Source organism: Microcaecilia unicolor, chromosome 9, assembly GCF_901765095.1.
Source record: "Microcaecilia unicolor chromosome 9, aMicUni1.1, whole genome shotgun sequence".
Lineage (NCBI taxonomy): Eukaryota > Metazoa > Chordata > Amphibia > Gymnophiona > Siphonopidae > Microcaecilia > Microcaecilia unicolor.
The window spans coordinates 14,674,363-14,698,188 of record NC_044039.1 but is presented as its reverse complement, the minus strand read 5'-3'; the positions used below and the strand labels follow the sequence as shown (position 1 = coordinate 14,698,188).

At 44.9% G+C, this 23,826-nt stretch overlaps 1 protein-coding gene across 5 annotated transcripts in view; it reads right to left on the bottom strand.

Annotated features, from left to right (window-relative positions):
• PTPRQ (protein tyrosine phosphatase receptor type Q) overlaps nt 1-23,826 on the bottom strand; it is a 260,138-nt gene that overhangs the window by 35,783 nt on the left and 200,529 nt on the right. For all 5 annotated transcript variants that reach the window (XM_030214581.1, XM_030214584.1, XM_030214583.1 and 2 more), the window contains 5 exons: nt 20,044-20,202; nt 18,455-18,677; nt 16,558-16,631; nt 14,607-14,706; nt 13,185-13,313 (listed from right to left, as the gene is read on the bottom strand). In XM_030214581.1, the coding sequence (XP_030070441.1) occupies nt 13,185-13,313; nt 14,607-14,706; nt 16,558-16,631; nt 18,455-18,677; nt 20,044-20,202 (685 nt within the window). The remainder of the gene's footprint in view (nt 1-13,184; nt 13,314-14,606; nt 14,707-16,557; nt 16,632-18,454; nt 18,678-20,043; nt 20,203-23,826) is intronic.

The following is a 23,826-nucleotide window of genomic DNA, read 5'->3' as shown; positions in this document are numbered from 1 at the left end:
CAGTGGTGCTCTTCACTCTGCCCATTGCTTGCTAAGCAGCTGTGCTTCCTCACAGATGCGCACGCTCGGCTTTGAAACCAAGCACGCGCTGAGAGGAAAAGCAACCGCAGGGGCAGCCAATCGGCAGAGTGAAGAGCAGCGCTGGAGAAAGACCTCTCCTACTGGCGGGGCCTGAGCCAAGGTAACATTGCAATTGCGGCGATGATCGTGGGTGGGGGGGGGGGTGTGGCAGCAGCGAAGATCGTGGGGAGCGGCAGCCCTGCTCAGGGCCCGGCGGTGCCGGCCATGCCTCAGGCCCAGCTCAGTCTCTCAGCGGCCCTAAGCATCATTTCTCTACTGCCATTTTTATTTTGCTACATTTGTACCCCGCGCGTTCCCACTCATGGCAGGCTCAATGCGGCAGGCGATGGAGGGTTAAGTGACTTGCCCAGAGTGACAAGGAGCTGCCTGTGCCTGAAGTGGGAATCGAACTCAGTTCCTCAGTTCCCCAGGACCAAAGTCCACCACCCTAACCACTAGGCCACTCCTCCACTGTTGCTACTATTTGAGATTCTACATGGAATGTTGCTATTCCACTAGCAACATTCCATGTAGAAGTCGGCCCTTGCAGATCACCAATGTGGCCGTGCAAGCTTCTGCTTCAGTGAGTCTGACATCCTGCACGTACGTGCAGGACGTCAGACTCACAGAAACAGAAGCCTGCGCAGCCTTCTACATGGAATGTTGCTAGTGGAATAGCAACATTCCATGTAGAATCTCCAATAGTAGCAACATTCCATGTAGAATCTCCAATAGTATCTATTTTATTTTTGTTACATTTGTACCCTGCGCTTTCCCACTCATGGCAGGCTCAATGCGGCTTACATGGGGCAATGGAGGGTTAAGTGACTTGCCCAGAGTCACAAGGAGCTGCCTGTGCCTGAAGTGGGAATCAAACTCAGTTCCTCAGTTCCCCAGGACCAAAGGTCCACCACCCTAACCACTAGGCCACTCCTCCACTCCACGCCATGATAATGGCTCCAGTTGATGGGTCTCTGATGCTTATAATAACACATCACTACAGAAGGCACTGAACGGAGGCGACTGGGTCAGTATGAAGTGTGAACCAAGTGCTTGACTAGCAAGTGGTGCTTGACCTTTATTATGACTCACAGATGTTACAGCATCCCTGGCAGAGGGATGCTTGTCAGCGAGATTCCTGACCCCTCTTTTCTGCTCTCTATTGTCGGACTCCATGCTCGGCTTTAGCAACTGTTTTCTGGTCACTGTGCCATTAGCGACAGTGAAATCAACTTTTCTCTAGCTGTACAGTGATTTCTTGTCTCGGTCTTTGCCTTGGCAATCTCTTAAACGCAACAAAAAGATCAAGGGGGCAAGTTCTCAGCATGAGTTCCCTTGAAAATGTGTTATTTTATTGTTTTTTTTTTTTTATGATTTTCAAAATACATTTATGAATACACATAAACTTATGCAATTTAGAAAATAACAAATTAAAGATATATAATATAATTATCAACTTTAAATTTTAACTATTTGCCCACAAAGTAATTCGATCCAAGAACAAAGAATATATTATAAAGAAAATTAAAGAAATCGAGTGGAAGGAGAAAAAATCATGCACAATTTGACATAGCGTTTACTACCAAGAGGGTCAACCTTGTTCTTTACTAGAAATAAATTGAACTAAATTCTTTGGGTCCAAAAATATATAAGTGGATGAGTTCATGGAGATCAAGCACTTACATGGAAATTTAAGGAGAAAGGTTGCTCCTAATCGGGCAACTCTCTCCTTTAACATTAAGAATTCCTTTCTCCTTCTCTGAGTGTCTTTGGAAATATCTGGAAAAATCTGTATTTTGGCACCCAGGAATTCAGAGTTCAAGTGGCGGAAATACAAACGAACTATACTGTTCCGATCATGTTCAAGTGCAAATGAAACAATCATTGTGGTCCTATCAGTAATGGTTTCAATTGAGTTCTCCAAAAAAGCAGTTATATTTAATTCAGGTTGCGTTTTTTTCTGGCAATGTTCTTAAAGTGGTAATATATTGAGCATTTGTGGGTTATTTTACTGTTAACCCCAGTTATTAGTGGAACCTGTGCAAAAATAGCACGAGTTAGTGGCAAAACAACGTCTTAATGGTAGCCCATGATGATAACTCTGCTCCCAAATTCCCCCTACCAACAACCTCTTGTTTAAGCTGCTCTCAAGAATGACGTTATGTCATCAAGACTTGTTCCAAACTCAGATTTTCACCAAATGAGGAAAATGAACCCAAATGTTTAGGTCGGATGTCTACATAAAGAGCTGATGGTGCTGTATGTAAATATGAAATCTTATACCATTGTGGCTATTCTCAACCTTGCTCCGATTCATGGGGGAACATTCTCAGCCATGTCACTGTTCATGTGATGATGATGGATACTTGTAGCCATAAGTACATAAGTGTTGCCACACTGGGACAAACCGAAGGTCCATCAAGCCCAGCATCCTGTTTTCAACAGTGGCCAATCCAGGTCACAAGTACCTGGCAAGATGCCAAAACAGTACAATACATTTTATGCTGCTTATCCTAGAAATAAGCAGTGGATTTTCCCCAAGTCCATCTTAACAATGGCTGATTGACTTTCCTTTTAGGAAGCTAGCCAAACCTTTCTTAAACCCCGCTAAGCTAACTGCTTTTACCACATTCTCTGACAATGAATTCCAGAGTTTCATTACACATTGAATGAAGAAATATTTTCTCCAATTTGTTTTAAATTTACTACTTTGTAGCTTCATTGCGTGCCCCCTAGTCCTAGTATTTTTGGAAAGAGTAAACAGGCGATTCACGTCTACCTGTTCCACGCCACTCATTATTTTATAGACCTCTATCGTATCGAGCGGGTCGTCAGCAGGGGGGTCCAGGGACAAATCTACAGGGGGCCCAGCCCCCCCAGGCCCCACGTAGCTACGCCACTGATGCCAATACTGGGTTACGCTTACATTCTATAATAGAACCTGGGAATCCAGGTTCTGCTGTAGGATAGGCTTCTATAGATTTGCCCCTTAGTACTTATTTGTGAAACTAAATGAATATATGGTTTAACTAATAATAAATACATTTTTAAAAAATGCATCACAGATGCATTAATGCCAAACACTTAATCAAACCTCTGGAAGGTGTTACACAGTTTTTGCGTTCCCATCTGTCTGCAAAAACTTGTGGCCAATTCTCATCTCATTAACACTGGCTGATAGTAAGCGTGATAGAAATCACGTCCCTTGCATTAACAGCTTGATGTTAACACATGGTAGAACAATAGCCTCCCTTGAAAACAAATAGGGTCACAGATTCAGTTTTAAATAACACAAAAAAATTACGACCCTTGATTCCGATAAAGCAGTAAACTTCGAACTTAAGAAGACCACTATATTGAGAGTTGACAAGGAATATATTTTCATACTGTGGGAAAATAATCTACAGGTACACCCTGGGGGAGGGGAGGTCATCCTCCAATAAATGACTATAAAATTATTTCCTGATGATGGTGAGCATTTAAACGCTCACCACCTCTGGCTATTAGACTCACATACTCAATGGTGGGCCGTGTCCGGGACCGACCTTGAATATGCAGATCAGCAGCGATATCCAGAAGTTAAGCAGGCATGGTTGATATTCACTGTCATATCCACACAGCTAAACTGGGCAAATTTAGGATCCTGCCCAGTTAAGCCCTTTTGAATATTGGCCATTTTGTTTATTTAATAAACGTATTTTACTCATCATGAAATAGTCATCTAACTATATAAATGACAAGTGACCGACTCACCCGCAAATGCGCAGTAGAGACTTCTCTCTCTGTCCCACCCTCGCGTCAAGATGTGATGATGTCAGAGGGCGGAACAGAAAGGGAAACGGATGCTGCCACTGGAGCCTGGAGATGAAGCAACATCGTCAGCGCACCAACCTCCACCCCCCCCCATCCCCGACGTCGCCGCTCCCGCCCCCCTCCGTATCGGGCCCCCTGCACTGACATGACAGCACCCCTCACCTCCGTGTAGAAGAGCTACAGACAGCAACAGAGCGATTTGCTGCTGCCTGCAGCGCTTTCACATGGAGGTGAGAGGCGCTCTCATGTCAGTGCAGGGGGCCCGGCACAGAGGGGGGAGGGAGTGGCGGCGAGGAGGGTAGCTGGACATGGGGGGAGGGCAGGGGGGAAGAGGAGGGTTGCTGGACATGGGTAGAGAGAAGGGCAGAGAGGAGGGTTGCTGGACATGGGGGGAGGGCAGGGGGGGAGAGGAGGGTTGCTGGACATGGGGAGAGAGAAGGGCAGAGAGGAGGGTTGCTGGACATGGGGGGAGGGCAGGGGGGGAGAGGAGGGTTGCTGGACATGGGGAGAGAGAAGGGCAGAGAGGAGGTTTGCTGGACATGGATGGATGGAGGTGAGAATTATTACATTTTGCAAAACACAAATCTCGCCCATTTTAACGGGCTTAACGGCTAGTAAATAATAAAGTTAAAAGGTGATACCTTAGAATAAAGTGTACCCAATCCCTGTGTGATAAATGTAGGAACTGCTATTGCCAGAGCTCTGTTTTGAAAACAGATCTCTTTCGAATCACATTCTAATGAATCTAATAATAGGACAGGAACACACAACACAAAGCCAACCACACCAGCAACTGGAACTTACTGGATGACAAATATGTCCTTTCGTCTAAAGAAAAATGAGGAGTATCTGAAAGTAAAGATCCATTAGCAATTTACTACAACAGAAATCAGGCGTTTTTCCAATAAGCATTCTTATACAGTAAGATGTCCAGCAGATACGGTATACTCATGTACGGTCAGCCTGTGGTAGTCAGCGGTTTTCAAGCCACTGACAGCTGTGGGCTGGATCTAACTTGGATATTTAATGCTACTACTACTACTACTGCTTAACACTTCTAAAGCGCTACTAGGGTTACGCAGCGCTATACAGTTTAACAAAGAAGGACAGTCCCTGCTCAAAGGAGCTTACAATCTAATGGACAAAATGTCCAGACAATCCAATTGGGGCAGTCTAGATTTCCTGAATAGAGGTAGAATGGTTAGGTGCCGAAGGCGACATTGAAGAGGTGGGCTTTTCCATCTCACAGATAGGCTGCAGAGAATACCTTCTCCTGCTTCCACCCACCCTACCCCTCTACCCACCCACCCCTAGAGTGACATGTCTTATATAACCTCCCTATCAACCCACTCATTACTTTACCTCACCCATTTCTATTCTTCTATCACCTTCTCCCACTACTCCAACCAGAGTTACACCTAATCACACTGACCACCCTTCAACATCTTCTGTCCTTCTGTGACTGTTCTCTTGTGCTTGACTGCTTAAATATTTTAAATTTAAATGCTTTACTTTTTGTCTATTAGATTGTAAGCTCTTTGAGCAGGGACTGTCTTTCTTCTGTGTTTGTACAGCGCTGCGTACACTTTGTAGCGCTCTAGAAATGTTAAATAGTAGTAGTAGTAGTAGCTTTGAGCAAGGATTTGAAGATGGGCAGGGAGGGGGCCTGGCGTATGGGCTCAGGGAGTTTATTCCAAGCATAGGGTGAGGCGAGGCAGAAAGGGCAGAGCCTGGAATTGGCGGTGGTGGAGAAGGGTACAGAGAGGAGGGATTTGTCCTGTGAGCGGAGGTTTTGGGTAGGAGTGTAAGGGGAGATAAGGGTAGAGAGGTAATGAGGGGCTGCAGATCGAGTGCATTTGTAGGTAAGTAGGAGAAGCTTGAACTGTATGCGGTACCTGATCGGAAGCCAGTGAAGTGACTTGAGGAGAGGGGTGATATGAGCATATCGGTCTAGGCGGAAGATAAGACGTGCAGCAGAGTTCTGAACGGACTGAAGGGGGGATAGATGGTTAAGTGGGAGGCCAGTGTGGAGTAGGTTGCAGTAGTCAAGGCGAGATAATGCCAGGATAATGTCCAGGCACCAGCATTGATGTCAAGTTGACCATGTTACTTCATTGCTCATGCATTGTCAATGGTTGGCCATTGAATACTGAATCCTTTTTAAGATTCTTATTTTGACGCATAAAGCCTTTTCTGGTTTGAAACCATCTTATTTAAATACCCTTATTCCATATATTCCAGGAAGGGTGCTTAGGGTAAACCTCTCTTATCTGCACCCTTCTCCTCCACCGCTACCTCCAAACTCCGTTCCTTTTATTTTGCTGCACCATATGTCTGGAATAGACTTCCTGAGCTGGTCCGTCAAGCTCCATCTCTGGCCGTCTTCAAATCTAGGCTAAAAGCCCACCTTTTTGATGCTGCTTTTAACGCCTAACCCTTACTCACTTGTTCAGTACCCATGTTTTATCATTCCTACCTTAGTAATTCCCTTATCTTTCCCACCGTAGTAATTCCCTTGTCTCTTATTTGTCCCGTTTGTCTGTTCTAATTAGATTGTAAGCTCTGTCGAGCAGGGAACTGTCTCTTTATGTCCAGTGTATAGCACTGCTTACGTCTAGAAATGCTGTAGAAATGCTAAGTAGTAGTAGCAGGTCACTGCATGATTTTGGGATGGTATTACCCGCCAGAACTAAAGTGAAGGGGGATTGGGCAAGGGAGAGGTCATTTTCTTGTATAGTACCCTCCTTATGGAATACTACACCAAAAGAATTAAGGGCAGAAATGAACTTAACAAAGTTCAAAACTATGCTTTAAAGTTTTCATTTTAGAGAAGGAATTTAGAATTTATTACGTTTCTGTTCATGTGAAGACAATGCCACTATGTATGTTTTAATGGATATCTGAGCGAATGTGGTTAGGTCTATTCTATTGACTCAAATGGCTTTCCTCTCCATGTAAATTTTATTGTATGGTAAACTGCCGTGATCTATTTTGGCTAGCAGGTATATTACATTTTTATAATAAACACATCTGGGCTGATCCAGAAGTTACGATATTCACAGCTAAGCAAAGATAAGACTGCCTTTTGAGCACAGATTATGGCCAGTGCCCGCCAGTGGTGTATTTAGGATAGGTGCGTCATGTTGTATGCACCCCCTGTCAGACCCAGCCCCTCTTAAAATCCTGTCTGTGTCTTCACCTGGCAGTGGCAGGCACTCATAGGCTGCCTGCGGCCTGCTCCAGGACTGCCTCCCCTCGGAGGAATATGTTTGTTCAAGCTATGGGTCCATTAGACTAATTGTATAGTTTTGTTTTGCTGCGATGTATAATTCTGTATGAGTGTTGTGAAAATGTATGATTTTGTTTTAGAGATGTATAACTTATTTTTTATTGTCTTTGTATATTTTATTCTGCATGCTTCCTTCTTCTTCAGTTAGAATGTTTCAGACAGGGGCGTAGCCAGACACCCAATTTTGGAGGGCCTGAGCCCAAGATGGGTGGGCAGAAGAACTCTGCCTTGTCCCACAAGTGATTTGGTCTCTCCCTCTCTCGCCTGCATGCCATATGGTCTCTGAAACATTCCCCCTCCCCTCCCCTGCCTACCTTTTAAATAGCAGATTTTCACCGACAGCGAGCAGCAACTAATACACACTGCTCATGTTGGCCCCACAGCCTTCCCTCTGATGTAACTTCCTGTTTCCGCATAGGCGGGAATACATCAGAGAGAAGGTTATGGGGCCAGTGCAGGCAGTATGTATCAGTCGCTGCTCACTGCAGGCAAAGATCTGCTATTAAAAGGTATGCAAGGAGGGACAGTTGTTGAGAGTTTTCGGCTGGTGAGACTTGGGGATCCATTCCAGCCACATCATAGGTGTGCTGATACTGGGTGGGCCTGAGCCGAAAGTGTATGGGCCTGGGCCCACCCAAGCCCACCCTTGGCTACGCCACTGGTTTCAGATATTGCGGATTAAGAAATAAAAGGCTCTGTTTACTAAGCTGAGCTGTAGGTGCACTAACCTTTTAGCACACACTAAAAATTAGTGCAAACAGTAGAGACACCCATTATATTCCTATGGGTGTGTCTAGCATTAGTGCGCACTAAAAGGTTTGCACGCCTACAGCGCAGTTTAGTACACAATCCGCCTGATATTCAGCTGGTGGGCAGTGCTATTAGGGGTTCTTTTACTAAGGTGCACTGAAAAATGTCCTGCGGTAGTGTAGGTTCATGTTTTGGCCGCGCGCAGGATTATTTTTCAGCGCACCTGTAAAAAAATGCCCTTTTTAATGGGCGTGTGGCAAAATGAAAATTGGCACGCATCCATTTTGGGTCTGAGACCTCACCACCAGCCATTGACTTAGAGGTAAGGTCTCACGTGTTAACTGGGCGGTAACAGTCAAAGCGCGTCCAAATGCCAATTACCACCCACGCGTCCAGAAAATAAAAATATTTTCTGACGCGCGTCAAAAATGAAATGACCACCCAGGGCCACGCGGTAGCCGGGCGGTAACTCAGAACTGGCGTGCATTGGGCACTTATGTAGGCACTTACGCAGCTTTGTAAAAGGACCCCTTAATGTCCGCCGCCAGTGTTAAATCCGAATATCCAGTGCCGGGCCATATCTGGCCACCGGCACTGAATATCTGATTTTGGCCACTAAAATTTAACAGGATAAGGTAATATTCTGCATCTGACCGCTTAAGTTAAACCAGTCAAAGATAGGACTACTATTTACATATCCGATTTAACCGGTTATCTTATGCGGTCAGGCGCTGAATATCGGCGCCTAACTGCATAAATCCCCTGAGTTATCCCATTACGCACTAGGCACTAACCACAGATATTCAGCAGAGATAACTTACTGTACACCACCTTGAGTAAATTCCTTCAAAAAGGCGTTAAATAGATCCTAATAAATGAATAAATCCCGTTGAATATTCATGGTTAGCCAAAAAAGAAAAGCTATTTCACCGATCAGCTGCCATTTCTGGCCTGTTAAATAACTTTGAATATCAGCCAGTGCGTTTCTAGGAACTTCCAGGGAAGCAGGTAAGAGCGCGTTCCCAGGATGGATCTTTGGATTATCCAGACAGGAACAGGTTCGAACGTCTCACCACCCATTGGTTTACAAGGAAACAAATAGCCACCAGCAACAGCCTTTTGACATTCCAGTCTTTATTGTTCACCTACGTTGAAGGCTTAACCTCAAAAACAGAAATTTCTCTTCTTTACGGGCGAGACTGACTAGCATGTCCAAGTTCCATTGGGTCAATACTACCATAAAGCAATATTACTCAATATCGTTAATGCGTCCATTGATGTTTTTCTAACGAAAACAGTTGTGAATTATCCATTTCCACTCTAGCCAAAATTATTTTCATGCACCCTTGTAGACTTCACGAGCAATTAGTTAGTCACCCTTATTTCTGTCTAACTCCTGTCACTCTAGCTTATCTGACTATACATTCCACCTCCATTTACACCTTCAGAGGTTTTAATGTGTATCATGTTGACATTGTCAGTGGTAATTTATGCCATACTTTGTACTGTTACTTGAATATCTTCGTCTGCTGTCGTTGTTATTGCCTGTATCTGGCTTATTCTTGCTGTAAACTGCCTTGGATGAATCTCTTCAAAAAGGCAATAAATAAATCCTAATAAATTAATTAAAACGCATCTCATTTTTAAACAAATTTGCACAGTTTCAATGAGCATATCAAACTATTCATCGCTATCGATCTTTTTTACATTAGTAGACGGTAACAAATTAGAAATCGGTAAGATGTAGAGGCATTTCATGTTCCTGGAGAGTTTTTACGTTGGTTATAAAAGTACCACAGATTGCTTTAACAAATGTGTTGCAACTATTATTCCTTTGTGTGGGATTGATGCCTGCTGAGAAGCCTAGTACGGGGGACACTTTTCAATGTGGTAGGCCACCTACTTAACCCGGAGTTCTGTCCTCAGTTGTGTCCTGCTGAGCTGGCTGCTTTAAATTACAGATTCAGTTCCAAATTCCTGTTCCCATGCCAGTTGTTAATGCCAGACTACCCACCTGCAAACATCATAGCTGAACTGAAACACAGTGCAAACGTTCGAGCTCATGTTTATTCAAATTGTTTCCCCTGCGTTTCGGCTATGATGGTGGCTAGGGAGTACTTTGGGACTGACAACCGACACTGTAATGAGGCCTGATGTGGGATAGGAATTTGGAGTTTTTATTCATTTGAGTATTTCCTTCCCTACCACTCCATGATTTTTAGCCTTTTTTCAATGTTTTCTCATATTTGTTTTAATAAAAGCTTTGAACATACACTAATCAATTTAACATGTAGTAATTTCTAAGTGAGCAGGCATTAAATCGATTTAGCATGCTAACAAATCAAATCTATGGTAATGAACGTTTATACAAGAAAACCACCTCAACCCAATGATTGAATTTAGTGATTCATCCTCTTCCCATGAACATTGTCAATTTTTTAATTTTTCTTATTTTTTTTATAGATTTTATATTTGAAAAAAATAAATAAATAAAATAAGAAAAATTAGAAAATTGATAATATTTGTATTGCGAGTCTCAACTCAGTAATTTTCATGGAAAGGGGGTGATTTTCTAGCTGGTTTGGACACTGGATATCCTCGAAAGCTCTTGTTTTGTTTTGAATTTAGTGATTGCCAGGTGATTTTATGATCACAAGGGATCACGAACATTATATTCTGAGCATCATTTTCACTTTTATAGATTATATTTAGGAGTAAATTTATATTTTTTTAGTGCATTGAGGTGCGTTTTTTTTGTTTACTGTTCTGGTTATTTTGAACCCCTGTTTTTAAAAGTAATATATCCCTGCTTTCTTACATATTAGCTTAACGAATGCTTATTCCTAATCACTCCCAAAATACAGGAAGTACACAACTGTACCATAAGATGAATGTAATTGAACTATGAAAGGATCCCATCTCTTAAAAGTTATCAAATTTTGTAGGTTATTTTAAAAGTATTTTCACATGTAAAGAGCATCATTTATGTGTGTTGTGAAATCCACACCATGCAGAGATTTCAAGGGATGTGTTAGAGGAGTGGCTTGACATGCCTTGGGTGGGAAAACTTTGCAGTAAAATATGGCATTTTACCTCAGCTGAGGGGCCCTGTTACTAAGCCGTGTAAGCACCTGCGTGCGCCCAACGCATGCCAATTCTGAGTTACCGCCCTGCTACCACGTGACCCTTGTGGTAATTTCAAAAATATTTTAAATTTTCTGGCGCACATCAGCTACATGCGTCAAGTGGCATTTGACGCATGTAGGCCATTACTGCCCAGTTACCGTGTGAGACTTTACCGCTAGGTCAATGGCTGGCGGTAATGTCTCAGACCCAAAATGAACGTGTGCAATTTTCATTTTGCCGCATGTCCATTTTCGGCAAAAATTTAAAAAAAAGGTCTTCTTTACAGGTGCGCTGAAAAATGATTCCGCGAGTACCCAAAACCCTCTGCCTATGCTACCGCCAGTGCATTTTGTTCTAGCGAAAAAGGTGCCGGTACTCAAATGCCGGGCCACCCTTCAGGGGTGGGGTGATCACTGAGGGACCCACCCCACAATAGCCAGGCCCCCTGCAACCTATGACACAGAACCTATGACAAAGGCAGAATTGGTGTGTACAGCCTGAGCTCTTTCAGTAAGACTTGGGGACCATGGGTCAAATTTAGCAGACAATAGAAAAGGTGCCGGTACTCAGCACCCCCAAGTACCCCCTCTAAAAAAGCCCTGACTACCGCCAGCCATTTTTCAGCGCACCTTAGAAAAAGGACCCCTTAGTTTGCTGCGGGAGTAACTACTCAGTAGTCACATAATATCACAAGTTAATGACTCCTACGGTAAAGGAATAATACAGCTCGTGATCAAACTCACAAGCTGCATTACAGTGGCATACTAAGGGGGGGGCGGTGGGGGCGGTCCACCCCGGGTGCACGCCGCTGGGGGGTGCCGCAGCACGCGCCTGCTCCTCCGAGTTCGCTAAACTTTGTTCGTTCGCTGCAGCTCCCTCTGCCCCAGAACAGGTTACTTCCTGTTCCGGGGCAGAGGGAGCTGCAGCGAACAAAGTTTAGCGAACTCGGAGGAGCAGGCGCGCGCCGCGGCACCCCCCCCCAGCAGCGTGCACTCGGGGGGGTCATTTCGCCGGAGGGGGGGAGGTGTCATCTAGCGGGGGGGGGGCGCTGCACCCGGGGGGGGGGGGGGCGCATCAGCGCTCCGCCCCGGGTGCCATCCAGGCCAGGAACACCACTGCTGCATTATTCTGCTCCTTGCAAGCTTTTCTTAAAGGGGGCAGCACTGTCATAATGATGCATTATCCAAGAGTCCTCCTTCCCTTGCCAAATTACCCCCCCCCCCCCACCACCACCACCAAGATACTCCCAGCCACACCAGATCCCCCTGAAGACATATTTCCAAGTGATTAAATCTAGCCCCATCCCTTGCTGGTCCCATGAGCCCCCCTCCCAAGACCTCTCTCTCTCCTATAGGGTCCACCTTGGGTCTATCTTGAGTATTCACTGGTGGTCAATGGGACAGGAGTGACCACCAGTTGCTCCTATCCCTGCTGGTGCCTTGGTTCAAAATGGTACCTGTGACTCGTAGCAATAGTCTTGGGGTGAGGGGAACCTGCATTGAGTGGTGGGGTGCAGCCACCCATAACTCTAAGCAATTGTTTGGGGGTAACAAAATAGAGTGGCCGTTAAATTCCAAACAAGTGGTGGGGTAACTGAACTGTGTGGGGTGGGGTAGGGTAGGGGTAATTTAATAGAGCCGTACTCACAGTTTTAAACAATTGGGTGGGGGTAACTGAATGGAGTAGCAATTACAACTCCAAACAATGGGGCAAGGTTTAATTTGCCAAAGCTGAAAACTTACAAACCCAAATAAAGGAAAGAGGGTGGTGTTAAACCTCAGCCACTTCACTGGGCAGACTGGATGGGCCATGTTGGTATTTATTTGCTGTCATCTACTCTGTTACCTTGTAAGCACTGTATACCCCAGTAGATAAGTGCCAGGACTATTTTATCAGTATAAATAAAATAGATTTAATAAACCCAGATGTACCACCTACGTGTGAGTTTATTGAAAAGATCTGGCTATTAAGTGTTTCTCTGACTGCTGGTGTGAAGTGCCTGGAGACTGGAGGTCAGCTTTGAAAGATGATCGCAGTGACCTGTGTAAATAAGACCAGCACAAACACTTCCAAACAAGGAAAGGTCGGTATGGGGTCATGGCTAGAGACCCTTTGGACTACTGTTCTACCAACGAAGTAAACATACCGTGTTAACCTCTCATCCTTGAGTTCCAGGTCTGCCACTGTGATCAACTGATCAAGCTTGAATTTAGTGTCAATTATTTCTGCATCCCTAGGCGAGTAGGTGCCACCTTCCTTCTGTTTTTGTCGAATTCTGAAGAGAAAGCATTGTAAAATAAACAAAACACATTAAGGGAGACCGCTACTAAATGGACTTGGGAGAAAATCCACAATTCCGGGAATAACGCGTATAGAATGTTTGTACGTTTGGGAAGCTCGCCAGGTGCCCTTGGCCTGGATCGGCCGCTGTCGTGGACAGGATGCTGGGCTCGATGGACCCTTGGTCTTTTCCCAGTGTGGCATTACTTATGTACTTATTCGCCCCGCCCCCCGGGTGCAGTGCCCCCCCCCCCGATGCAGCGCGGACCCCCCCCCCGGTGAAAGGACCCCCCCCCACGAAGGAAACTCCCCCCCCCCCCCAGGTGCACGCCGCCGGGGGGGGGGGGGGGGTGCCGCGCGCGCCTGTCCTCCGTTGTTCCATGCTTCTCCTCTGCCCCGGAACAGGAAGTAACCTGTTCCGGGGCAGAGAAGAAGCATGGAACAACGGAGGGCAGGCGCGCGCGGCATCCCCCCGGCGGCGTGCACCCAGGGCGGACCGCCCCCACCGCCCCCCCCCCCAGGAACGCCACTGGTACTGATAGATCCTACTATGATTCCCTGACTCCACACGTAGTTAGAAATGTCTTATAATATCTGCTTGTCAAACTACTATCATGTCTTATCATTATCATGTTACCAAAAATTTTCTGTAACACTGAATGTCTATTTTTCTATTATATTTCCACTATCCATGATGTATTTGTAAGCCACATTGAGCCTGCAAAGAGGTGGGAAAATGTGGGATACAAATGCAATAAATAAAAATAAAATAAAATAATGACCTTTAGAAAATTTCGGTTAATGTGATGAAGCAGAGCGTAATTTGAACTGTCATTGGAATACATTGGCATCTTTAGCATTGAGCACATGCCCATTTTTAGCGCGTGCTAAAAACGCCAGCGTGCCTACGTAAAAGACCCCCCTAAGTGTATTAACGACAACCACTGCTTCCGTTTTATGCCATGTATTTGCCCACAAATTGACTGAAGTTATTTAAAACGCTGGTTGATAACAGCATCAAAGAAATACATTTACATCTGTCTGTAACAGAACTGCAGACAGGCATTTTCTGAACTAAAAAGATAATTACTGCCTTATAATGATTTGTTTCCTGTTAATTAAGCTTCTGGACTATCAGATAAATTCAGAGGCAATTAAAAACAACAAGTAAAAGCAGCATTCTCATCAAATGGTCTAGCAATGTAGTCTGAAATGTGTTTTGGAATATCAGTAGATAATTCCATAGATTATTTCCTCCTGCAGCATGCATTCCATAAACAGAGAGTACCTTGCAAAGGCAAAGATGGCGGCCACCAGCAGAACAAGTGACAGAATGCACAGCGTAACGGCAAGAATGATTTCGATGGTTCTTTCAGAGACTCCCTCTGCTGCAACAGAAAACAATTTGAGTTAGGCATAGAACTCTGTCCCAGTTCCTAAGCAAAGAAGTCATTCTAGAGATGATTCCGTTGGCTGTTAAAGATTCCTCTTTTCAATTTTGATTTTTATCTGTCCTGAAGGAGGTAGTACTGCTAAAAATTTCCAATGATGTATTCAACAGCTTCTACGATCGTGGTGTGAGTAAAATGCAATTCTGTTGTACCCCATGTAATCAGGACACTTACTAGCTCATTTTCGAAAGAGAAGGACGCCCATCTTCCGACACAAATCGGGAGATGGGCGTCCTTCTCCCGAGGTCGCCCAAATCGGCATAATTGAAAGCCGATTTTTTTGCGTCCTCAACTGCTTTCAGTCGCGGGGACGACCAAAGTTCGCAGGGGTGTGTCGGCAGTGCACCGAAGGCGGGACGGGGCGTGGTTAAGAGATGGGTGTCCTCGGCCGATAATGGAAAAAAGAAGGGCGTCCTTCACGAGCATTTGGTCGACTTTACTTGGTCCCTTTTTTTCACGCCAAGCCTCGAAAAGGTGCCCGAACTGACCAGATGACCACCGGAGAGAATCGGGGATGACCTCCCCTTACTCCCCCAGTGGTCACCAACCCCTTCCCACCCTAAAAAAAATGAAAAAACATTTTTTTCCAGCCTCTATGCCAGCCTCAAATGTCATACCCAGCTCCATCACAGCACTATGCAGGTTCCTGGAGCAGTTTTTAGTGGGTGCAGTGCACTTCAGGCAGGGGGGCCCAGGCCCATCCCCCCCCCTACCTGTTACACTTGTGGTGGTAAATATGAGCCCTCCAAAACCCACCCAAAACCCACTGTACCCACATGTAGGTGCCCCCCTTCATTCCTAAGGGCTATGGTAGTGGTGTACAGTTGTGGGGAGTGGGTTTTGGGGGGCTCAGCACACAAGGTAAGAGAGCTATGCACCTGGGAACAATTTGTGAAGTCCACTGCAGTGCCCCTTAGGGTATCCGGTTGGTGTCCTGGCATGTGAGGAGGACCAGTGTACTATGAATGCTGGCTCCTCCCACAACCAAATGGCTTGGATTTGGTCATTTCTGAGATGGGCGTCCTCGGTTTCCATTATGGCTGAAAACCAGGGACGACCATCTCTAAGGTCAACCTAAATGTTGAGATTTGGGCGTCCCCGACCATATTATCGAAACGAAAGATGGACGTCCATCTTGTTTCGATAATACGGGTTTCCCCGGCCCTTTGCCGGAACGTCCTTAGAGATGGACGCCCTTAGAGATGGTCATCCCCTTTCGATTATGCACCTCTTACTGTACACGTGTGAAACATAAATATTGCAAGCTAACAGCAGACCAGAAACCTACCAATGAAGCAGCAGTAAGGGCTCACATGCTAATGTTTTGTAATGGCCACATTAATGGTAACATTAACGCATGGTCATTACTTTGTACAATGGAAAACTGACCATTTTCCAGCTGCGGTAAAAACAGCTTTACTGCATAGGAAAAACCCACATGACTACATGCTAAGGCCACTTTTCACTGCAGCTTCATAATAGGACCCCCTTAGTATGCAATGTTAGTAAAAAAGCAGGATATAGCACAATGTTCTGAGTCCAAAGTATTTTCATCCAAGGATATCAGGTTAAATTATTTGCTATTTTCATCCTTATGTGATAAATCATGATTAAGCTAATTTGACTTTGTTTCTTAAAAAAAAAAAAAAAGAGTCACGTGCAGTGATAACCTTTAGTTAATTCACAGCGTCAAACAAAACCATGATATGCTTTTGGGTGGAAATATGACACAACTTGTCAAATACCCTAGAAATCGCTAATTTCATCCTGAGATTCTGTTTTCCTTACCCAAAGTCTTGACCGTATCAGAATACTCTGAATCTGTAAATTGGCCTTTAATATTTGTTGCTCTGAATTTGAACCTGTAAAATGACAAGAATAATCAAGTGAGTTCACCAGAAAACTTATGGACCTTTGGAGGCTGAATAGGGACTTGTAGCACTAATTTCAATCTGCAGGATCAGGCACTACATATCCCATACTGCTTTGGGATGCAAGTTCAAAATCAGGGCTGGCCAAAAAGTCTCCAGCCTGGAACTGGGTAACTGGGTAACTTGACATCTCTGCCTCCTGATCAGGAAACACCGGACCTCCAGCCCCTGTTGCTCGGGGGCAGGGGTAGACAGGGCCTGGTGGTCCCATGGACCTCCAGCCCTGTTGATCATTGAGGGTTTGACAGGTTTGGGCTTTTGACAGCCCCGACCTGTCAAACAAGTGCGGGAGGACGGCACAATTCGCCCGCACTTCTACCCCATGATCAGAGATAATTGCGCTGCTTAAATTTGCATGCATTATCTCTGATCATTGGTGCGGTAAAGCCCCGCGCTGTTCCAGCGCTATTTTTAGAGCGCTGTTTGGAACAGCGCGGGGCTTTTGATCATGAGGGTGTAAGTTCTTTCATGTATCTGCAAGTTTAATAAGGGAAATGCTGGGAATACCCCCAATGGTTGCAGGGGGGAGAGTCCTGGAAGTCGCGGCCAAGAGCTTTAAAATAACCCAAGCTTTTGGCTGGGGTTATTTTACCATCATTTTAGGTCACCGCACGTCGCGTTATAGCATTTAGATAGTAATGATCTACTTTACATGCATTTGCATGTTTTGCATCTCATTACTATGTAATCTGCAGTGCGGTGACTTAAATATCACTGGGAATGGGTAAGATAACCTGCATTACTGCTCTTTAAGTTGTTTTAAGGGGCAAATAGCATAGAATTATTGCCCTAACACAGCTGGATAACTTCCCTCCAGTTGTATTTATAGTTATACTAGTAAAAAAAAGTCCGTTTCTCATTGAAATGAAACAGGTGCTAGCAAGGTAATCACCTTCTGCCATTAATGTTTTTAAGGGACGTTCCAGTGTCCCCCATCCTTCCCTCCCTCCCTCCCAATTCCAGGGTCCCCCCTCCCTCCCTCCCAGTTCCAGGGTCCCCCTCCCTTCTTCCCAGTTCCAGGGTCGTCGTCCCTCCCTCTGAGTTCCAGGGTCGTTGTCCCTCCCTTCCAGTTCCAGGCCCCCTCCCTCCAAGTTTTAAAAGTCATCCTGACTTACCTCGTCGGGGTTACGGTGGCTGGCAGCAGCAGTAAAATGCATGCAGGCTCGGCACTTACTTCAGTTTTCCCTTCTCTGTCTCTCAGTTCTGGTCCCGCCCTGTTTCCGCAAGCCTGCACGCTTTTTACCGCGCAAGGTAAGTCAGGATGACTTTTAAAATTCAGAGGGAGGGGGCCTGTAACTGGAAGGGAGGGAGGGACGACGACCCTGGAACTGGAAAGGAGGGGGGACCCTGGAACTGGGAGGGAGGGGGAACGGACGACGACCCTGGAACTCGGAGGGAGGGAACGAACTTCCGGTGGATGAATATTACATGCAGCCTTCCCTTCCCTCCGAGGGCGGGGCACTGAGAGCGAGTGCGAGGCCTGTGGCTGCTCCCTTCTCCTTCTGACGTCGCGTTTCTTTCCCTGGGCGATTACACTACACGGCTTCACTGCCTCGGAGCCAGCTTCAGAACGTTGGAAGTGCGAATTATCATATTAGATTAGGTCATTGTATTATTACTATGCAGTTAACAAAACTGTAAGTTTTTTGTTACGTTGTACCTGCTGTAGACCGCCTTGGGTGCATCTCTTTATAAACGTGGTTAATAAATTCCAAAAAAATAAATAAATGTATATAGTCTATGACAGCACTTACAAATATTGCTTTCGTGGTTTCAGTGGGCCATTGCAATATTTTTCTTCACTGTTCTGCAGTATGCATGTATCATCAGCGCCAATCACATAGACATCGTCTTTGGCATTCAGTCCTTCCATTCTCGGTGGGCATGGTGGGTTTGAGAAACCTTCATTTGCAAAGTAAGGGCTGGGCTTCTTGAAGTAAGCTTCATGCCACTTTGTAATATTGCTACTGTTTTGAGCTGGTACCAGGGGAGAGTAAAAGAAATCATTCATAGTATAAAAAGAACATAACTGGAAAAAGGTCAAGCAGAGTACTACCACGTGTTGACTCTATCACACATATTGGTGCAAATTTTAATAGTACAGTGCCAGTAACCTACGCATTTCTGTGCATATGTGAGCTGTAAAACAACGTGTTTTCAATTCTCATTGCAGAGGGTAATATTCAAAAAGATTTCCTGGGGAAATCGTTCTTTATCAGCGACAAAACATCCCTTTGGAAATTTCCCCCATTCATAAAACGTATTTACACTGTAGATAGCAGAAAGCACGAAGACAGTGCAGAAAAGCAAAGCAAATTCTCGAAGAAAAAGAAACTCTTTATTACAAAATCCTGACGTGACCACGTTTCGCCTCAACAGGCTTCATCAGGGGTAATGCATAGGAAAACACTACAACAAAACATACAAGAAAATAGGCCTGTGATCGAAATGCCCGTTTAAGAAATTCTCAGCTCTGTATTGTATCATTCAAAGGATTGAAAACAAAACTCAACGAGCCAAAAACTTTAACCGAGTAAAAATCAATAAAGAATACTTAGGGGTATGTCTAATAAAGAGCATTATTAACATGTGTGAAAGTGCTTACTGCAAAGTACATTAAAGCAAGATCAGGGTGGTGGTGTACACTTGGGCTTCGATTCCTTCTACTGTCTGGACCTCCTTAACCTCAGTCAAGTCCTGTCTTATATATTTCCTGGTTTAGGCTCCACCCCTCTGCCTGACTCACTTCCTCCCGGGCGACACTAGTACTCTTAAGGTGGTTCAGGATCAGTGTTGCCAGGTGGGCGGTTTTACCGCCCAATTGGGCGGTTTTCCGCAACCCGCCGCGGGAAAGTTTTGCCCGCGGCGGGTTGCGGTTTTTTGGGCTGCTTTTTGGTCTTTTTGGGCGTTTATTTCGGCTGCGGGGGGCGGGGTTAGTGACGTTTTGGGCAGGGCCGATGATGGGGGAGGCGGGGCCGATGACGGCGGGGGCGGGGTTGATGACAGCGGGGGCGGGGTTGATGACGGCGGGGGCGGGGTGGGGGTGTCAGGGGCGGGGTTTGAGTTTGGGCGGGTTTTGGGCTGGATTTAGGCTGGTTTGGGTGGGAAAAAAATTTTCCACCTGGCAACCCTGTTCAGGATGTCTAAGGGACTGTTCTTAAGGGTGAGGGGCAGAGTTCTGTAAACCCCCTCACAGGTACCTATTTTTTTTTTTTAAATCTGTACTGAATAAGGTTCTATGGTCCTATGTTCTTATACTCCTATTCCAGTCAGCAAATACAGCCTGGAGTGGGCTATAGTACATGCTTTTCATTTGTTGTTCAAACATCATCTTTTATCATACCTCCTAATTCCGCAACAAGAACTTGTATATTCTTCAGAGGACCGTGATCATCATTAAAGTAGCAGACAGGCATTTTAATGGCGATAGTTGTAGATGTAACGAGTAACGTTCCACTGGAGTCATAAGCAGGTACTGGTCTCTTGTTGGGCTGTGCTGGTTCTGTTAGGAAACACAGAGAAAATATTCCGCTTGATTACTGGTCAATGCTATTGACGCCAGTCAGAACATGCTTTTCAATTTAATGAAGAAATAAAAATAGAAACAGAGAAAAATATAGGCAATTAAAGGCCTATCCAGTCTGCCCATCCAAGCCATCTACTCTCCCTATCACTCTTTTAGAGATCCTATGCACTTGTCCCAAGCTCTCTTGAATTCAGAAACTGCTTTCATGTCCACCACTTCCACCGGGAGGCTATTCCATGAATTCACCACCCTTTCCAAGCGGCAGTCGCAGATCGCCTCCCTTCGGGCCTTCCCTCCCTGTGTCCCGCCCTTGCGGAAACCAGAAGTTACATCAGATGAGGGCGGGACACAGGGAGGGAAGGCCAGAAGAGAGGCAAGCTGCGACTGCCGCATTGAATGCAGGGTGCCCGGAGCCGTGGAGGCAAGCAGGTGAGACCGGGGACTGCAGCGGCGGGGGGTGGCAGCAGTGGGGGCAGCGACGGGGGGCGGCAGTGGCTGGGGGGTGACAGGGCGGAAGTGGCAGGGGGGCAGAGGCTGGGCGGCCTTGCCCCGGGCCCGGCCTAGTCTCTCGACTGCCCTGGCTACTGTAACTACAGGTGCCTAAATGTTAGGTGTGCCCATACTGGGTTACACTAATATTCTGTCATGGAACCTTGGTGCTTAGGTTCTATTACGCAATAGGGCCCTTCCTCGTGGCTTCAACGCAGTGGCATATTTATTCAAGGTGTCTGTGTTGTACACGCACCCCCTGTCAGACCCCCCGCCCTCCTGCCATATCTTAAAATCATCTCTGTTTCAGTCTTCGCTCAGGGAGTGGCAGAAGGACTGGCAGAAGCACTCATAGGCTGAATGCAGCCTGCACCGAGACTTCCTCTCTGAGCCATCCCACCCCTTTTGACGCAAGTTCCTATTTTGTGAAGGGTGGGATGGTTCAGAAAGGAAGTCTCAGTGCAGGCCACAGATAGCCTAAGAGTGCTGCTACCTCTGACCGGGGCAAAGACTGAGATAATTTTAAGGAACCATGTTGGAATTTATTGTATTTTACATGCATTGCCTGTCACCTATTATTTCTCTGTGATTACTCTGTGACCTCTGATGTGAATTACTTAGAGAGGTCACACAGCTATGCAACTTCCTGTGGGGGTTAGATGCAGCAGATGCAGCACATGGAGCACATGGAGCTCATGATCTCTCCTAACCTGAGAGGATCTATGGTGGTGTGAGCATCCATTACCATCTAAGCACATGGAAGGAGCTGATAATACAAATGTATAGTAATATGTATATATAAGCCTGTCTGATTATAATCTAACTGCAAACTGTGAGTAAACAGATGTTTTGTTACTTCAACTTTAAAGTGACTCAGCAGTGAATTATTCAGGGGTGAATGAGAGAGAGATGAAGAAAGAAATTAACATTTCTAAAGCTGAAGCTGTGTGTACTAAAATCTGCTAATTATTTACTACAAATAATCCAACAAAAGGGTTATGGGCCCAGGGCTCAGGAATTGAAAAAGAAGAGAAATATTACCAGGCAGTAAAAAAGCCACATTTTTCTCTTAAGTTTTAACAGAAAGATTCAGTCTGTCTCTCTCTCCCCCCACACACCAAACAGCAGACAGAAGGCTAAGAAAATGGCTGAGGGAAGAAATTCACCATTTTTCTACTCTCTCAAGGTGCCTAAGTTAACTGAATTTAATTATCAGCAATGGGAACTAAGATTCATATGTCTCCTTCGAGCAAAAGGATTGAATATATGCTTAGACCAAGACAGAACAGCTGAAAATATGGCTGAATGGGACAATGCAAACTATTATGTGAAGTGCATGTTTTTAGAAGCTCTCTCAGAGAAACAAGCCATATTAGTGGAGGGAAAAGATACACCAAAGGACATTTTATATAAACTGAGAACTATGTATGCAACTACATATGCAAAGCAGCAACCAATTTGGCTGGCAGAGTTGAATGAAACCAAATTAAGGGATAAAAGTAAATGTAATGATCACATTATGCATCTTATGTCTTCATTTCAAAAGCTAGAACTTTCTGGAATTCCCATGTGTGATGCATTGAAAAGAGCATTTCTTTTTACCTCACTATCAAAGAAGTTTGATGTTTTTAGGTCTGTAAATGAAGCCATTGAAGGGCAATCTTTTGAACAGGCAACATCAAAACTAAGGCAGGAATGCATAATAAATGATTCTGAGGAGATGTGTTCTCAAAGCAAGTCAGAGAGAAATGAAACAAATTTCTTGGCAAAGAACAGAGGAAGGCGGAGCTATGGGAAAACTCCACCCAAGGGCAAGCTGATTTGCTACTCATGTGGAAAGGAGGGACATGTATCTAAATGGTGTAAGGAAACACAAACCACTCCCTCTAGCTCACCTAAGCCAATGGAAGAAAAGAATTTTCCAACCAGGAAATGTATGAAAGACAATGATAAACAAAAGGGCTTTCTAATGGCAGAAAAATCTTTAACTATGGTAAATAATAATTCAAATGAAAGTACTTGGATTTTGGACTCGGGGAGCACATGCCATTTAACCAATTCTAAAGATTTCTTTCAGGAAATGTGTCCAGAAGAAGGTATTCTTAAAACTGCAAACGCAGGGACTGCTAAGATCCAAGCAAGAGGTATTGGATTCTTAAAATGCAAAGTGTCTAATGAAGTTAAAGAAATTCCTGTAAGTGATGTCTTGTATATTCCCCAAGCAGTTTGCAATATGCTTAGTGTATCTACATTAGATAAGAAGGGATTTGTGATTCATTTTGAAAACAGTAAGTGCACAATCTCTAAAAATGATGAAGTGTATGCTGAAGCTTTTATGCATAATGATGTTTATAAACTGAGCATTTCAGGTGAAGCCTCACATCTGGCGCAAGTAAGGAAGAATGATGGTAAATGTAGTCTGGAAATCTGGCACCGCCGCCTGGGACATCGTGATTTTAAGGTGATCCAGGATCTTCACAGTGGGCAACTAGCCACCGGCATTCAGATAAGTGCAGATGCTGGTAAAATGGAGAAATGCATAGACTGTGTTACTCAAAAAGGTGTGAGACCCTCATTTCCTGCATACACAGGAAATAGGAGTAATAAAGTGCTGGACTTAATACACAGTGACTTATGTGGACCGTTTAATATCCCATCATTGGGAAATAACAGATTTGTGCTAATATTCTTGGATGATTTCTCTAGATACTGTGTGGCCTATTTGCTGAAAGAAAAAAGTCAAGTCACAGACATGCTGAAGAAATACGTAGCCATGGTGAGCAATAAATTTGAAAGAAAACCAAAGGTTCTTCAGACCGACAATGGTGGTGAGTTCACTTCACAAAGCATGCGCACATTTCTAGAACAAGAAGGCATTCAGCATATCACAACAGTAGCTTATACACCAGAGCAAAATTCTGTTGCAGAGAGAAAATTTAGGTCACTTGTGGAAATGACCAGATGTATGCTGTCAGATAGCAATCTCCCTAAAAGACTATGGGGGGAAGCCATTCTCACAGCAGTGTACCTACAAAACAGAATGCCAACTAAAGGCGCTGAGCGCACACCACATGAGACATGGCATGGTAGGAAGCCAAACCTGTCACACAT